Genomic DNA, 19,207 nt, shown 5'->3' with positions numbered 1-19,207 from the left:
TAAAACTAAGATTTTTATTAAAACTTAACTCACCTGTTTTATCGTTCAATCAAATGGCAAAATGGCTAGGAAAGCATTGCCTTGTTAGCTCTCACAACAGTTCAGCAGATTAAAGGGGGGGGGGGGGTTTAAATATTATATTAAAATAAATCATTCTGAAAGGAATCATTAAATTCCTACCACAGACACAACTTGTTTTAATGACACAGAATTACACTGTAAAAGGTCTTACGTTTTACACTTCTGCAGCATTGGCACCCACAAAGCTGAAGTGCATCGTATCAATGTACACATTAAATACAACTGCTACCAAAAAAAAAAAAAAAAACCAAAAACAAAGCCTTACTGATTTCTGACATTAACAAGAGAGTCCATCGTGCAAGACTGGAAAAGACTGAGTTGCAAGGATCCCTGTGAAAGAGGAATAGCTGCAGAATGGAGACTGGAACAAGTGCAGCTTGCCAAATTCTGCTCAGTGAGAGCTCCACAAACTTCCACAAAATGCAGTTCAGAAAAAAGGGGGAAAATCCATCTGCAATCCCACCTACAACAGGTAAGGCACATCTTTGGGGGGGGGGGGTTAACATCAGCTCCTAAGAAATCCATAAATCCTGATACTAACAAAATTAATGGTCTAAAGTTCCTCAAGTGACTCAAACAGTCCATGTTGTTTCAGGTTCAGCTTTAAGCAGCTTGCTTCTATTTTCTGATACACGAAGACTCTATAGAACCTGTTAGGCAGCCCAAAGATTTGGGAGGCTGAAGGGATCTTCCAGTCTTGCTTTCTGCACCACCAAGACACTGCAGGAAAAAGGGTGGGAAGAGGAGGACTTCTAAGCTTTAGAGTCATTCAAGCCAGGGTATGAGAAACTGTCCACCTGAGGCCTAGACCACTTTAAACATTAATAGTAGGAATTACATATAAAGGAACATCTTTGACTTTCCTGCAAATATTGATGTCATTGTGCCAATGTCTGGCCCAAGTATTCCCTCCTATTTGGGGCCTTGCTTTCACAGCTAGAATGCTGGGTGCAGCTCTACTCACCTCCAGTTAAAAACAAACAAACAGGAGTACAAAAAAAATCTAGCAATACAAAGCAGTAGGATATCAAAGCTTTTAAAAATGGTTTTTAGATAGGAGAAATTAAACAAACTAGGACTCTCCACCCCAGAAAGAGGGCAGATTAGCTCAGAGGACGTGAGAGAACTCTGCAATGCTGAATGATAAAAAGCAAAAGCAAGATATGGTTACTCATTGCACCTCCCCAGAAGTCGAGAGCACCTAAGAAGCTACCAGGTAGCAAGTTTACAACTTGCTAAATGACAAAAGGGAGCCCTCTCATGGTCTTTGCCCAAAGCCCTGCTACTAGTAGCACTGGGGAAGGTGGTCCCCTGGCTTGGACAAGTTTGGAAGTTACGCTCTCGCACAACCACAGGACTGCCAAGGGGCACAAGCCCTTGCCAGCCACGGCGTGTGTGATTCTGTAGCTTCTCCACTCTCCCGTTGCTGCTGTGACCACTTTTTCTTGGCCATGTTGCCCAGCTCAGTTGCATGCAGGTGAGTTAGCGCTTCCCAGACAACCTAAATGTTCTTCACAAAGTATTTCCACTGGAATAAAAAGTGTTTGATTCAACAGTCTCTAAAAACGGTTCTCCACATGTAGTTAAGAGCCTACCTCTTAACAGACATGTAGAGGGACTAAGAAGCCACTCAAAGTCCCTGCGCAGTACAGCCCAGGGGGAAAGGCTGAGGAACAACACGACCAGGTGATATTTTAGGCAGTGGAGCAGCAGCTCTCCCTATCACTCTCTCAGCTTCATCTGACATACTTTCCTCTCTGCAATGGGTCAGTAAACTTCTATTTTATATACGTTACTTAAAACACATAAAACTTTTACAACATGCCACAAGACTTCCTCTAGACTTCTCAGATTTACAATTCTTAATGAAGAATGGAAGTTAAAAGGAGCTGAGTTTTGACCCAAAGAAAAAGAAATGCTATTTAAAAAGCAACAGGGGACAATAATTGCATAGAACAAAGTTGTTATGGGAGCATTAATGCCCTGAGGTGGCTGTGAGCAGTCTTTTCTCACCTACTCATCAGTTCTTAATTTTTAGCTTAGTTCATAGGTCCTGCCAAATTCCCAACAGGCTTCACAAACTCAACATATGGCTCCAGTGAAATGCAACTACCCACAGGGCAGGGAAGTTTTTATCTTGTTCCACTCAGGTATTGGAAGAAATAAAGATTTCAGGCAAAGACAACCAGACACGCATTGTTCTTACAAAATTTTTATCACTATGCAAGGTGAGCCAAGAAAACTTTTTAGTACCTTCTCTGACTAAATGAACAGATCTTCACCTCTAAACTTAAGATGATCAGCTGAGACAAGAGTGTCTCAGTCAGAAGCTCAGACCAACAACCTGCCCTCCCCTTCCACCTATCAGGATATCATAATACTTTAAATGCGAAAGCAGAGCATCTATCAATTTCTGAGCATATGAAAGCTCAGATCATCGCAATTTCTTGCAATGCATGAGCTGCACCCAACTCAAGTCCTGGATATATAAATTATTTTGCAAATGATGCAAACCAAGTTAAGATACAAACACAGCTTGCAGACCAGAAACCAGCACTGGTGGGGCACAGCCAGCCTTCAGTAACCAAGTGAGCGTTTATTCTCTAAACAAGTTATAAAACCACTGGGACTGACAAATCAGCTTTTACTGTATAAATTCATGCATTTCAATGTCTGATCTACGGTCATTCTGATCTGGGCACACATTACACTGACTTCACACCAAAGGAAATGACCATTCTACAGACAGGGCAACAAGCTGTAACTGCGTGTGCTTGTGTTGCTTACTCCAGCCCCCGGACAGCATTGGCCTTCCAGACACTGAGGTTGTTTTGCAGAGTTAGATCCCCTAACTATGATGGTATCAGACCTGAATCAGACATATATTATTACTACAGGAGCCCATTTTAAAGAAAAAAAGGCCACAAACCTTATACCTACCCAGCCAGTGTTTATTTGATGGCACATACATAGATATGACTCCATGTGTCTCCTGGCTACCAAACTAGGAGCATGTAAAAATAGAAGCAAATGCACCTCACCACCCATCTGCCGCTCCAACCCATCTCTGGATCTGCTGCGCCGTTTGGCAATTCTCTGCAAGAATGTTCCCGAACATCCCGTGCTCTTGAACATGATGCTCAAGAGCCCCAAAGCAAGGCACGCTGCTCCTTCTTGTTTAAGTGAAGCAATGAAGTACATTTCCTACAAATGTTAAACTGTGCTTAACATTCTCCCAAAGCCTGTCTGAATCTTGTCATCTACCAAATGCCTCCGCACTGAGCTGCACAGTTCTAACCCCAGCTGCAACGCCAACACAAGTCTTTTTAATACAAAGGAGACTCTTGAAGGACAAACGACATTTCTTCAGCTCAGAGTTCTTCAGCCCTCTGTCAGATGAGTACTCAGCTAGGGGAGCACTGATGCAGATACTTTAAAATTATATAAATAAATAAAGAGCTCATTTTTTACTCTGCTCGCTCACTCTCCCCCTCCCTTTAAGTAGGTCACTCTGCCTGCTATGGAAATCAGCTCATCTTCAAAGCAGGTTTGCTCGTCCCCCTCCTCATCTCCTTAATATCAGAAATGTGCAAAGCATTGTAAGAGCAAAGGCTAATTTCAGACTAATTTTATTTATTCCTGGCATGGGTATAAATATGAAACTGTATTTACTTTTAAAAAAAACCCTGCAACATGAAAAACAAACAAAAGCTTGCAAGGTATCTGCCATATGGTTAGTTCTGAATTTGGTACATAGCTACAAGTCCAAGTCCCTGACAGATAACACAATGCAAACGGAATACAAAGGGTCTTTGTGACCTAGCAAAGGGGAGGGGGGACGGGGGAGAAAAAATTATCTCTTGAATTAGCCTGTAAAAGCTCAAGGGACTGATGTGAGAGAAGCCCAGCTCATACCAATTTCAGCCTGAAAATTAGGCCCTACTTTTTTATTTCTTTAACCTAACATAGAGCTTTCCAATTCATACTGCCAATTAATACGGCACACAAGACAAGCCTGATCCTAACCCCACTGAAGTCCTTGGAAACAACGCAGCTTGCACCTGTGCTGGTAAAAGTGAGCTCCTTGGGTTCTTCCCAACCCACCCGCATGAAGGGATGCAGGCAGGATCCACTCATCAGAAGAATTTACAATCCAGACAGGCTGGGCTACAGGGTTTTAAACACTATCAGCGGTTTGAGCTGTCCCCATACAGACTCACACAAAACGTTCATGCTGATTGAACCAAGCAGCTTCTTCTAATTTCAGCCTAGATCACTGAACACGCAAGGCACCACCTTGGGGGGGAGCTGAGCTTTCCTCTGGGGTGCAGGGCACCCTGGGCTCTTGCAGACTGCAAGGATGGCAGCTACTGCTCAGCTCCTTTTAGGAAGCTCTGGGCGCCTGGCAGGATTGAGTATGCATACTGCAGAAAATGCAACTAAAGGCATGAAAAGAAATTCTAGTGCTCACAGCAGGCAAATACTGAAAAGTTTTATCTAATAACATCCAAAAAAATGAGTCAAAGAAAATGAACCTCAAGAATTTCATTATTACTTGAATGCCCATATCAGCAATTTTGGTTTTGTTTTGCTTTAAAAAAAAAAAAAAAAAAATCAGCATTTTCAAATTCAAGTATAAAGGAATTTCCTAAGACTGGAAAAGCATTTGCCTTAAGCACCTCTGAAGATAATCACCTGGTACAAGACCCTGACACAGCATGTTCAGCAAAGTTCTCCTAACGCACAATTGTGCAACTTCAGCCTCTTCTTTTGCTCCATTGATCCAGTCAGAAGACTCGTAGATCAGCTTTTTTTTCCCAACTTCCAGCTCTTTAAGGTTTTAAGCCACAGCTCAGCGTGGAGATGTGAGAAACGCAAAGGAAGGAGCAGGCAAAAAAGGAAAAAAAATTTTTTTTTTTTTTTTTAAACTTCTAGGGGAAAGAGGTAGAGGCTGTAAGTCTGATGCTGCCTCTAACAGCAGCAGCATTTTGCCTTCTGGACAGCAGAAAGGGAGCCTATGGCTAAGAAACAAGAAATAAGCTCAGTAAATATGTAACCACATTAGGTCTGTGCAGGAGGAGCTGTTGCTGGTTAGCAATGTTCAGCACAAGAAGGACCTGCAGCACACTGTACCCCTGGCACCACAGTCTCTTCTTCCAAGTCAGAAGGAATTATTTCACAGGATGTGAAGTGAAAAGATTCTATTCAAAGCTTCCACTTACATTCAAGCTTCCTTAACAGTTTAAGGATTGGGTTCCAGACTTGAGTACTGTCCACTGCACTGAACCCGAAAGCACTGCCCATACTCTTAAGCCATGTTTACTGCCAGGACACACCTGCCAAAACCTGAGGTTTAAAAAATCGTAATTGCAATAGGCCTGGAGGCTTCTGAATTTGGAAAAAGCATTATTAATATTAAAATGTAACATTTTATAGTGGGAAGAAATAAAGAAAATAGACAGCACTGTGCCTTAAGCCCTAGAATCATCTGGGATTTTTGGCAGCACATGCTGCAGAAGACAGTAGCAGCTGTCAAGTCACAGCTGGAGTTGCCTCTGGTGAAGGTGATTGAGAAATGGGATCAAGAAAAAAAACAAACAACAGGTAAAATTCAAGGTAAAATGAAATGCAAGGACAGACAACTGAGTTAACAGGCTTTCCTTGCTTGCAGAGCATCTAGATTGTTCTGCGTTGCATATTTCTCTTTTTCATTCAAGTACAGCCCCTGCTTCCTAACTTACCCTTTACAAGTTCTTTTTTATTACCACTTTTCTTGCATTCTCAGCATCCCGTTTTGCAGGGAGGTCCGTGAGACTGTAAGGTCAGTGGCCTCATAACATCTGTGGGGTCTTAAACTAGTTCACATGGTCCCATCACAATGGCCCTCCCATCACACTGGAGCAGCAAAATGGACCACGAAATAAAACCACCCTGCCTTTTTCTTCCCCACAAGCCGCTTAGGAAGCTTGCAAAGCTGCTGCCCAGGCTGCTACCTTTCAAAAAGCCACATCTCCCCGTTATAAATATATTGGAAAATCCTAACGATTAAAAAAAAGACAAATAGAGCAGGAACTCCCAAATCAAGAAGTGCCCCACACCAACCACCCCTGGGTATGCCCTCACTGACTCAGCCAATGCTGACTGAAAATACATGTGTTCTCTAGCACTGCTGCTCCTCTGCCAAATCTAACTATTTCTGCTTCCACCGGGGACCTGCATATCAAAAACCTTCTAATGAAGAACAGCATGAGGCGAGCACTTAATGCCAACCTGCAAAAAATCACTGATACTACTCAATTCTCAGACATAAAAAACAAAGTCACCAGCAGTTAGCTTGAAACTAGGACAGCTTCAGCATTTAAAATACCTACTACAAATGAGAACTACTTAGGCACATCATAATTAGTAAATGGCAAATATTAGGAGTTATACAAAAAGAGATCGTTAAAACAGATTTTAATAGCCCAGCATTTCATACGTTCAGACGTGAAAATCCAGTCAGCATACACTTTGAGCGTTAAGCCTACATTAAGAAACAAACTGCTTCATTTCTGGAGTTGTAAAAACAAAGGTTAAATATCTGCTTCAGCACAAAACCTGTAATTTTTCCACACTGACTGTACTGTTTTACCTTACACAGCTAATAATACCTGCCCTGGCTTTATACCCACACATCTTCTGAATGCTCTACAAGGCTAAGACTTTGATCATCAAACCAGCAAAAATACCCAAGAACCACATTTAGCATTAAGGTTTCTAGAAGTAACCTATCTTTTTAGTTATACTTCATTTATATAAAATATCCAGTTGAAAATAACACTTTTTCTGCAGACAACCATTTTTCCACTACTTGTAACAAAACCACCAAGCAACTGTGCTGCATTCAAACATTCCTGTAGCAAAACAGAGATGTTCCCAGGACCCCCACTCCCTGGGGCCACTGCTCCCTGCCTGGACACCTTGTCCCATGCCCCCTCTCCCCACCAATTCCCATGTTGCCCACCCACATCAGCCTCCTCATCTGCCCCCTTCTCTGCACCTGTGGTTTCTCAGCCCCATTTTTTGTGGAGCTGCCAGGTCACTCCCTTGACTCCCTTTTCCCTTTGTACAAGCTTTGTCCCTCCATGGGAACAATGGTACGTTTTTCTCAAACGTCACTTCCAAAAAACATCTGGACCAGTTTGCTGGGATTAAAGATAAACATGATCTTTAAAATATCTGACCATCTCAGCCTAATTGGAAAAATTATAAACAAATTGAAGCAGTTTCTTGTGATGGAAAAGGCTGGGCAGCCTCAGAATAAGATGCTACCAGAGTTGTCTACATCTGGGTCTGCAGCTTTGGAGTGAATCACTTTCTTTGGATATCCAACTCCAGTTGGAGCTGGATATTTCTGGATATGCAGTTCCAGTAATTACAATCAGAGCTGAACATTCAAGGGAATTCCAGGATTTTCCAAAGAGCTGCACAACAACAATAAATTACACGGGCTGCCTCAAATTGGGACTGATATCGAAGTTTTATTCCTTTCCGTTCATTGCCTCTTTCCTGATTGCAGCCCAGCAGACCATTCTAATTTGCAAGGTCTGATGCTGTTCTATAGGATCAAACAGGCAGCATCACTAGGGAGGAAAATTTGTTGAAGGAATATAGCATTAATTACTATCTGGAAGTTGAGCAACTTCCTAAGAAGAGACTGATAAAAGTGTAAGATCCCATTTTACTGTCTAACCCCTTTTATGTCTGTGCACAACAGCTATTAAACTCCTGCAGAAAGTCACTTATTGATTCAGTGCTTGATCCAAAGACAACTGAAGTCAATATGACCTGACCCCAGTAACACCTTCCATGTAAGACATTGTAAAAGCCAGTAACTACCTTTAGACACTCCTGACAGGGGCAGATTTCTAAATGAAAGCTGCTTGCATGCCCATAAATCATCTGCATGATCCAGCTGTCATACCGTCCCTTCACACTGCAAGCACTAATCAAACAGCACCATGTTTCAACGGTCCCCCTTCACATCGGACAAAGCAGCTCACCCATCCCTGGCCCATTAGGTTAATTATTCATTTATTTCTCCAGATACTGCAGTTTTGTTTCTGACCTCCACCTGCAGAGCTTAAAATCCAGCTCTGTCCCATTGGGCATTGCACAAGGTCAATCCAATCAGCTTTATCCAAAAAGCACTTGCCTCACCACCAGCATCTGCTACTCCAAATTGAGACTTCTGGTTCCCCCACCTTCCCACAACCAGGGTCCCACTGCATGTCTCTCTGTGAATTCGTGCATGGTGGATATTTTCCTGATTTTGAACCAAATGTTAAAGCTGTCCCCCATAACTTACAGAGGCAAGTAAAGCTTCTGGAGGCAGAAATCCTGAGGAAGTACACAGACAGGAGCCGCTGCCTGCCCCCTCCCCAGCCCTCACAGCTGCATTGACTTGGCTCAGCACGTTGCTCCTGGATGAAACCTCACCCCTGCCTTCTGCTCTCACCATTACTGCAGTCCTTCCTTCCTCCCTCCCTCCCTCCCTCCCACACCAGCTTCACTTGCCCATCTTCCTGCCCTATTATTTCATTCTCTTACACATCTCTCCTTCGACCTAGTCAACATATAATTAATATAGATTTAAATTAACATGAGTTTTAAATCCAAAAGCCACAGGGAATTAACACAACATTAGGTCTAATTCTTCCCCCATCTTCTGCCTCATTCTGCTGCATGATTTATCTCGCTAATGATAAGCTGTTTGGGAATGGCCTGTTTCTCACTGGTTTATAGCACCAAATATACGAGATGTGAACCAGCCAGGGCCACTGGGCAGGGTCATAGTGTGAGTGGTGATCACTTAGGCTACATTCCAGTCATTTGTTATGGTAAGGAATAAGAAGCAAGTCAAACATCTCTCCTGTCTCACTTTTTCGGTTCCTACCTCTTTGACGCTAGTTCCAAGTAACTTCAAATCACCAAAACATGTTTTTCTGTGTTCTCGTACGATCTCCCACATATAAACCTCTTCATCTCTTTCTGTCCTTGAGACATTCATTCAGTAATACATAGGGAACCTGAATCTCTAACTCATATGCGTTTTCTAATATTATCCTAAGTGACTTGTCCAGCATCACACAACATGTTGGAGGAAGAACTGAGACCTAATCCTTTCTTACTGAATGCCTGGTGCCCTTAATGGTGGCACCAGTCTGTCCTGATTACATGAGTAACAACTTCAAGCAAACTGAAATTCCATGTGATGGCATTTGGTCTACACTTAGCAAAGGGCAAAGCACAACACGGCCCCAGCCTTGACTACAGGTTTAGCCAAGTGTAATAGTTATCATCTTGTCAGCGCAAATATGAAAAACTGAGATAAAATTTAGCAGAATAGGGTTTTTATGTTCCAACCTATTTAAAGCATTCAATGTTGCAGTGCACTTCACTAAAGCTGGTACACACTAAAAACACAAAGGTCAGCAAAAATTATTTTAAACCCAATAATGGAATATAATCAAGCTTTAAAACATCATTAAATGGCTTTTAACTTTTGTTTTTCTCCTTTGTTTTGTGTTTTTAGAGTATGATCAAGCAATTGTTTTGGAAGATTTGTAGTAATTTGGCGCAAACATGAGTGCTCTCATGATTTAATCTGAAGTGTAATGTAGATAAAGACCCAGAAAGAAATTCTAATTGTTTCATTTTAAAATTAACCTTCTTGCTTCATCTTTATGCTCTGAGAACAAGCACAACCATGGCAGGCCATTACACTGCCCAAAATACTACAGAAGCAAATAAAGATTAAAACAAAGGTTAAATAAATTCTGATGACCATCAGGTAAGAGACCTTGCTTGACTCTCTCATGTTCTCTGAAGCTTGAGGAAACACCCAAAATAACTCAGCCAAGGCACTGCTGGTGTCTGTTAATACACTGTTTATTTTTCTCTTGTAATGGTTTTCCGCTTTTTGTACCTCAGCAGCATTTAGACACGCCAAGGAAAAGCAATTTGGATTTCCATTGCCCACAAACACAAAAAAGGCCCTACTGTTACATAGAGGAGATGGGAGAAAAGAAAATACTGTATCCCATTCAGGTGCTGGGGAACGGATTCAGGGAGACTAAGGATGCTCAAGGGCCCAAGGGTGGCACACAGCCGAGCCCAGAGCCCAGCTCTTCCACCTTCCCACCCAGAGTCTTTCACTACCAGACCCCAGAGAAGTGCTAGTGCTGGGCCATCACACTTCAAACCACGGGAATGAACACAAGACACTTCCACTTGCACAGAAGCTGAGGGTACTGAACAGAAGAGGACCAAGGATTCCCCTTCCTTCCTCAGCATCAAACGCTGACACATCACACAGTTGGCTTTACTGTGCTAAAATTAAGTAATCAGGTGCAACAAGGCATGCCAGCTGTGCAGCAAGTAGTGATTTACTGTGCATGACACAGCCCCAGCTTTTAAGAGATATTTCATTTTCCCTAACAGCAGAAAGAGTGGTGCTCTTACACAACAGCCTGGGTCGGACAACCTAGGAAGATCCCTATTTTAAAAAAAAAAAAATCCATTTACCAAGAGTTATCATATTACTCCCTTATTACAGATCCTGTGAAGTTTAGGTATTTCCTGTTCCAAGACTGAACAAGTGCTGTAAAATAGCAGATAGCCTTTAGCATCGCTGTCTGTGGGATCAGAGTGAATCACAGGGAGCGAATCCCCGGGAGGGCAGTATCATAGGAACTGGTACTCATTACACAGCGAGAGGCACGCGAGCACAGATCATCAGGTTTTTAAAAAGGAAAAGGCAAACTGTCATTTTTATCCAACTCACTCCTGATTTTAGGGAATTGTCTTTCTTTTTCAGATAACTTTGCATCTCCTCACCGACACAAGCATCAAAGCCCTAAGACTGCACCAAAAGCACAGTGTGTAACTGCTCAATGACAGCGGAGCAAGGCTCAGCATAGCACTCTCCTTGCACGTAATGTTTTACGTAGGACTCTCATTGCATCATTACCACATTATTTTTAGATAACCGTCAGTGACTGTCAGAACGTGGGTCGATAGCTATTAGATTTATAGGCAGAACTAGCTACACTGGTAGCAATAAGATGTAAAGTATTCAACAATTTCTTGAAGAAATTTGACCACAGGGATTGGGGGATAGAAAATACAGTTGCTAGTACTCCCCAAACTGTTTCGGAAAAATAATATTGTACCACCAGGATACATTACTGAAGTTGAATCACTGCTGTTGATTCACGGTAGGGTCAATACTATGTGCATTCAGTTTGAACGGCCCTTTGCAGACTTTGATAAGGCCATCTTACGAAAAAAAAAAAGACTCCCTTCTAAGTTTAATATTTCAACATGCAGAATGTCCTCACCTACCCCATGATCCAGGCATATCTGCAGGAGCTGGGAACTGGCAGCCTGCCAGCCCATCATAACATCTGGGCCAGATTGTTCAGTTTTAGATAAAGATTAGTGGCATAAATCACAAAATGAGTAAAACCTTTTTAATTACCTGAGAAGGCTTATTTCTGTTTTCTTTTGTGCTATGCCTTATTAACAGGTAGATTTGCTCAAAGGCTGCATACAGCATTTTCTTATTAGAAATGCATGTGCTTTCTGCCAGGAGAGAAGTAATGAGGGAAGATGGTGGCCAAGAGTAGACCAGAAGGACTCCCCAAAATCCAAGCACATTGACAGCACATGCCTAAAGCCAACTTCATCCATCTGTCCTCCCTGATCAAAGCAGAAGATCTCCAAGAGGGCAAGCATGGGACTCTGCTATCTCAGCAATGCCTGCTGCCATCCAAAAGGCCTCGGGGTATCCAAGATGCTGCGCAAGCCCAGCAGATGTGACACTCCACTGACGCCGAGTCGTGCCCTTCTGGAGTGGCAGCTGGAAGCCAGGCAGGATGCCTTCAGGCCCTGAAATGTCACTAGATGCCCATGTTTTGCCAAATGCATCCAGTTCCAAATGTCTCTTACTGGAGACACAATAGCATGCTACTGATCCGGACTGAGGCTTGGAATTAACACTGTAATTCACATAACTACAGTACTTTTTTTTTTTTTTTTTTTTGGTGTCCTTAGGAAAATATTCCTAAAAGCTGCCTAACTAATTTGACAGCATAAATCTAACATACCTTTGTAAATTTTACCATTGAGGTAAGGTTCTGTTTCTCCATTCAGGCAGACCTGAATTAATATGCAAGAATAAAATACCAACGTTGTCACTATTTTCTAGTCATTGCTGTTGCATCTCATGAATCCTGTGTTGTCTCTGCATGATAAATGTGTTAGTGGCTTATTACTCATTCATTGCCAATGACAGTGAATATTCGGATGATGATGCCAAACAACTATCGAAAACAAAAATTATCTATCAGTTCCTAGTCAGCCAGGCTGTAAACTAAATGTCACGTTAACGTCTAAGCTTCCAGATGCTTCCTAAATGACTATCTGAAGCCTCATCTTTTAACTCTATTATTTCTCTAAGAAGTGTTTCTTTTATTCATTCTTTGATCAGTATCAGACTCAATTTCCATGAACCCAATAAGAATAATTTACAGACAGCAGTTCTGAGGTGTCTCGAGCCTATGCAGAACACTCTTCTGCAGTTAGTAAGTTTAGACTGAGAGCTTCTAAAAGCATGTACTGAATCTGGGTAATTTACATTGTTCCTAATGGGGAATACGACAACCAGATCTGTTAGGTATATAATAAATATTAAAGCTGCCATTTTTATCAAGTTGCTATATAAGGCCGTACAAAATAATACAGTTAGTTTCTACTTCAGAAATATCATGGTAGTGGGGTAGACAGGGAAATAGCATCTCAGATCCTGTGTGATAACCATCAGTTAATACAGCAGTCACATCCCCATAGCGTATCACTTGATCTCCACATCATCATTTCTTATATCAAAGGATTTCACCCAGCAAGGTTGTACTCATAAAAAGAGCTATTTTATTTCATTAACATGATTAAAGTTTGGACCCTTCTGCCTACAAACAGCATTTCCCCACTCTCAATTATTTACATTTAGTTGTTTACCTTAATCAGAGAATTTCTTAGCATTTTAGTTAATATATTACCTACCTGTTAAAATCTTAATATCACTAGTCTGTGGATGTAACGCTATTACATACTACTAAATGGCTGATAGAACTGCTTTTAATCTGCCTTATTTACATATGTAATTTTTATACTCAGTAGTTAGCTAAGTTTGTAATGTACTTTGAGGCTGATAAGTGTTAGAGAAGATAAGCATTAACTTATCCTTATGGGAAGTAAATCCATGTATCTCTAAAGTGTTTTAAGTTAATTAAGCGCCACTTTACAAGGGGGATAGCAAGACCATGCAAAAGGCTGTGTTTCAGTATTGGCCTCAATGTCCATATGCAAGCCTCACAAAGTTAATTTCCTAATTGGATAAGCAGATGAGAGCACAATCTGTATGCAGGAGGCTGCTGGCATGCACTTGTTCATATGTCAGCATGTGCAAATAATTCCATGTGCAAAAGCACAGATGCAAGCTTGTTTAAAAAATGAACATAGGCTTATTTAACCACCAAGGAATTTAAAGTTCCTTTTCAACTTTTAACATTTGGTAAAGCAGCAGTTCACTCTCTGTGTGCTTCTTCAGCATGAGGGGAAAAACCCTCTCTGCTCACCCATTTTGACTGGCCAGCTTCACTTCAGCAGTTCTTAATCGCTGGCCTCTCATTTGCAAATAGCTTTTATTCTCCCTGATCTTACATATAATCAGTTGTGAGTTTAACAAATAAAATCTAAAAGAAGAGCTTAGGATGAGTCAGCAGTGCCCTTTCACAGTGTTTTCTGTCTTACTAATATTTAGCTTGAAGTAAAGAATTTTTGTACGTTTTTTTCACACTATGCAGAAAGACACCACACCATTCCTGTCTCACTGGCTTCCAGGCAGCTGAGCACTTACTTGATTCAGCTGTTGTTGTGTATCAACCAAAAAGCAGTAAAGAGGGAGTTTATAGCCTTCATGCTCCTCGGAGGCTTTAATACAAGACCCAGACCTCTGCTGAACACGCACAAGTAGACACACAGGCGCTTACCCCAGCACACCTGAGACATCGCTGGGTGGAAGGTTCCCTGGTTCACCAGTGACCAACAGAACTTGTATTTGTTCAAGATGCTCAGTTATGGTAGCTATGGATGACGGCTTCCCCATATGTAAACCAAGGGTTTATTTAGAGTACTTGCCCTCCTGCGCTTCTTATTCTCAAACTAGCAGCACTATTTAATGACTAAACTATGTATATATTATATTGACTTCAAGAGCTTTTGGCGAACAGGGGTTAGAAAAGGGGACTGCCCACTTTTGGGCAGGATCAGACACAGAAGGACAGGGACAAAAACCAACACACAGAATTGGATCCAGGCTCTCTCCTCCTACTTGGGATGAATACTCAACATCGGTGCAGTCCCAGTGCTCTGCACATGCAAGGAAACCTGCTTATGGACCCTATACATCCCACCAGCCTCTCAGTGACTCAGCAGCAGCCGTCAAACTTCTCAACACTTCTCCTACTTAGGACAGGCACTGCTGTGGGCGTGCACCAGCCTCACCCTCTCTCCTTCTGGGGAGGGGGGTGCACGGACCTTGCACTGCTGTGAACATTTCCTTTTCCCACGCCCAGGGTGGGATCGAGCACACCTTCAATAGGATAAAGGGAGGTGAAGGAGACTAATGCAAGAACTCAAGGGAGAAGAAACACAAGCCAGACAAAAGCTACTGGGTAATTCCCCCAATGCCATTGCTTGTAGGAGGGGAGATGAGCATTATCTCACCATGCAACAGACACAGGACCCATTCCATTGAGAGGAGTCTCAGGATGAGCAGTATCTTTCATGATGCAAACTGCAGCTTTCCTCAAGTCATGTCACTTATCCTAGATGCCACTTTGATGTGAAAAAGTTGGCCTGCCTTTCCCGTCTCAGGATCCTATAAATGCACCATTTCTCAAATTCCTCATGGTCATTAATGGGTTTCTACATTAGCCCCAGAGGAACAGGAGCAGGCAAATTGAAGAGTTTGCCCAGCGCTCTCTAGGAAGCATGTGGTTGCCACAAAAGCCAAATGCTCTCTTCTGAGTCTCTATTCACTCCAGCTCCTCACTAGCTAACTAGTTTGTCACATAAGCACTAAAACTCTCTTTGTAAACATAGAGCCCAACTGAAAAGTTCATTTGTTTGAATCTCCATAAAGTTGGAGATAATCTGGACCACAATTTTTGCTTATGTAAATGTCAGCACAGAAAAAAATAGGTTTGGATCAAAAAGACAAGCTGTAGCTAGTACCTGAAGTAAAATGCACACACTCCTTCCCGACCTTCATTAGCTTTCTCTGAACATCTGCTGAACAAGAAAATTCCATCCATAAAAGTGACTACAGAAATTAAAAATCCTCTGAATTCTCAGGTAAGTGCATGCACATACAAAACCCTCCATTTCAAAGGGTACCCTTGTACTTCTTTGCAACCATGGGAGCCATCCAATTAGAGACAGCAAAAAGCAACAGAAAAGCAAAAAGTAAGACCCACAAGACTTTGAACTGCAATGAACTAAGGAGCAACAATAAACTTTTAGAAAGAACAATGCACATGTACAGTTCTCAATCAGGTTTAGGCCAAAAGAAGACCAACCAGACAAATATGGACAAACCCAAGTCTTCTCACAGGTACTTTATGAATTACAACAAGAAGAAAACTAAGCCAGGCCACTGTCTGCTGTGATGACTTCCCAATCCCATTCAGTATCCCCAATGCACTCTTTCAACCACCATCTGAAACAAGCATCCAGAGTTGATGCTTTGTGCGACCGCAGCCCTAGCTAACAGTGGCTAAAGAACAGTACAAGACCAGCAAGATGCATCACTGGAAAGTGAGGAGTCATTGTAGGAGGCAGGTTGGGCCACGTTTGGGACAGCTCTTCCTGCACAGAGAAGAGGGAGCCTGGTGTTATTTCCAGAATGACACTGCAGAGAAATGTCATTCAAAAGGAATGATTGTGTAAAATCCTTCCTTTACCAGACCAAAGGCAGTGTTGTTTAGCTTGTTTTCATGGCCAATATTTACAGAAATAAATAAACATACATACACAAAAAATGAGGGTTGCCATACCACAGAGGGCTGTTATTTCCAATATGCTTTACACTACACAACTCAAGAAGCAAAAACATAGCAATGATACGATCAGATTGCTCATTTGATCTTTACAGAATGGAGCTTTTTAAGAGAGTCAGTTTTTTAAAGATGGCTTCAATTCTCACTGAAATCCAGCCAAGTCCTATAATGCAGAAAAAAATCCATAGTTGATTACACCCAAACTGTGTTTTAGTTTCTCTCTCTCTCTGGCCAAACACTTCCCGATGCTCCCTGAGGTGCAGGCTTTCCACATACTACGTTATAGGATACTGTATTGTAACATTTTGTATGTGCTAAACCACAGGTCAGATTTAAAACAAAACACAACCTTACGCAACAGAAAGAGAATTCTCTCAGTGGATATGTTCTGCAGAGAGCTCGTCTAGGAGCATATGGTGGGTTTTGTTAGGCACTTCTCACCAGCATGCAACTTCCCTATCCAAAAAAAAAAAAAAAAAAAAAAAGAAGCGAGCTCATACTTGCATACTTCAGGTGGGCACTAGATTTTCAGCTTTAGGTATTCTTCAAGTGCCCAGAATGAACGACAATTCAGGCACAGAAAACTCCTGGCACAGAAGCCGGTCCAGCTGCCTCTGCATCCTCAGTCCTATGGACTGTCTCAGCACACTTGACTGTTCCCTTCTAATGCCAGTGGGTGGTGATGGGGCTTCATGTGGCCCCCCACATCTTGCTCTGAACCCATGTCTTGCTGAAGCACAACACACAGACCTCACTCAGAGAGCAAAGCACATTATACTTTTCTAAAAATCACATGTACCAAATATACATTTGATCGAAGTTACGTAACTGCTACGCCAGAGCTATTTTTTAGCCAGACTTATCAGTGTTGCTATAAATCACCCCAGTATGCAGAGGCCAGACAAGATGTCACATTTATGTGCTCAGCTTTCTGCCTGCCCTAAGAAAACGTTTGTGATACAGGCAACATATCTATTACCTCTCTGCCTCCCTTGGTCTTTAGGTGCATGACTGCTCTTCAGCACTAAGCAGACGCCTGTACTACACTGCAAACATACTCTGAGTGCCCACAGCAGCCTACAGACGAGGCAACATATTTAGAGCCATCCTTACACTCGCAGCTCCTGTTACAAGCACCAGCTAGCTCCAAAAGCAGCCCCCAGAACACAATGGAGCAGGGAGTCCGACGTTAATCTCCACAGAAGAAGGGTATAACTTAGAATTTCAGCTCTCCCTCTGCATTTGCAAGAACGGTAGACGGCATCATGACTACTTGTCCAACACCAAGGTCCTAGTATGAGGTCTCCTGTCATGAACTGCAGTTGTTGCCCTTTTTGGAACAAGTACCTAAATCTTCCTGGAGATTTCTGCCCCACCGATATCCAGAAACAGACAGTTTCACAGTTTGATTGTAAATAACATGCAGCTTTCTCTACCTTATTCCTTGTTATTCTTTTGTTTCACCTTGTTTGTCACCCAACAGTACTGTTTTCATGCAAGTGTATAAAGTAGCAATATAAAGAACGCTGTCCGACTCAACTGTGTGCTTCTCATTTTGTACAGTGCCTTCCCCAAAGCACAAACACCACGCACCAGGAAAGGTACATTGCATTCCTGCACCTGCCTCACATCCTCAGCGCAGAAGTATAATCAGCAATAGCTCTGATTCAGTACGGAGACACAGCACACACCAGCTTTCCGTTCAACACGACACAGAATCGTGCATTAGCTTCGTATTCAAAACTCAGAGAGGGAATCACACTGACATTGGCAAAAACATTAACTCGGCTAATTCTGACACACAAAAACTTGCAGTCATTAACGCTACAGAAATTGGAAGCAATAAACGGGACTCTTGATTGAGATTACATTCCCAGTTGTGAATCTATGGGGAACAATTTAAAAAAAATTAGCTTCCACAGTCAGTGTTTTAATTGGATACCTCACCTAGATTTCTTACATCTTTACAGCCTGTTTCCCTATCCCGCACAGCATCTTTAAAACTCCTTCTACATCTCAGAACTACTGAACCTGGTGAGATTTTAATAGAAATCCCTTCGCTATGCTATAGGGAGAAGCATTACTTTAGATTTTAATTAGCAGCTGTCAATGCTGAGCCATAGGAAATACTGCATAGTTTCCTTAACTTATTAGATAAAGTGCATTTTGCCTTCTGACCTTCTGCACTTAAATGACGCAACATACTTTAGCCGTTTAAAAACTCCCTTCCAAAAAAACAACTCCGTAGTAGTAAAAGCCATTCCCTCAATTAACATCCAGCGTGCTGCTCCAACCCGTATTCACCCACTAAACACTCTTCTCATTTGATGCAGAAATCATGACACTGTAATTTCCTGACCGCTACTATAAACCTGAAAGACACCATTACGTTATTACGATTTCCTCCCATCCTACGCAAGGTACTCTGAGCTTTAAACACAAACTGAACTTGGAAACCAGATACCTAATTGATTCAGTCCGTTGAGACTGCATTTGCACAATAACACAGGAGAGAGCATGGCTCTGTCAGGCAAACTTCAAGCAAGCCGTGCACCCAGTTCACCACCTGCGACCATATCCCCAAAAGGCATTAAGAGCGGGAGCACTATTCCTACCATTCAGCTGCCTGTAGACTATATCTTCCAGGAGAGAGAGTCTCTTCAGCACTGCATCCTGAATGGAGCTGATGCCGTGGGCCGTCAAGTTGGCCACTTCTGCCCTGGGATGGATGTCATGGAAGGTGTCGCCGCTCCTGGCCGTGATGGGTCTGCACTTGGCCAAGAAGAGGACGAAGCCAGCCACCGCGATCAAGTTTAACACCAGCAGGACTTTGACTCTCCTCAAAGAAGCCATCAAACTTCCCGAGGGGCACCGCCAGCCGCCGCGCTGTCTGCAGGGGCTAGGGGAGCGGGCCGGCAGCCGACCGCCGCTGCGCGCACATCCCACGCCGCCGCACGGCGCGG

General features: G+C 42.5%; 1 protein-coding gene across 1 annotated transcript in view; it reads right to left on the bottom strand.

Moving 5' to 3' along the window:
* Positions 1-19,097, bottom strand: part of WBSCR17 (Williams-Beuren syndrome chromosome region 17) — a 213,273-nt gene extending 194,176 nt beyond the window's left edge. The window contains exon 1 of the mRNA XM_010585914.1: positions 18,860-19,097. Within this exon, the coding sequence (XP_010584216.1) occupies positions 18,860-19,097 (238 nt within the window). The remainder of the gene's footprint in view (positions 1-18,859) is intronic.
* Between the last annotated feature and the right edge of the window lie 110 nt (positions 19,098-19,207).

This window comes from Haliaeetus leucocephalus, unplaced genomic scaffold (genome assembly GCF_000737465.1).
Source record: "Haliaeetus leucocephalus isolate CR32 unplaced genomic scaffold, Haliaeetus_leucocephalus-4.0 Scaffold136, whole genome shotgun sequence".
In the NCBI taxonomy this organism is placed as follows: domain Eukaryota; kingdom Metazoa; phylum Chordata; class Aves; order Accipitriformes; family Accipitridae; genus Haliaeetus; species Haliaeetus leucocephalus.
Note: the sequence above shows the minus strand (reverse complement) of the source record. Positions and strands in the feature narration are given on the sequence as shown.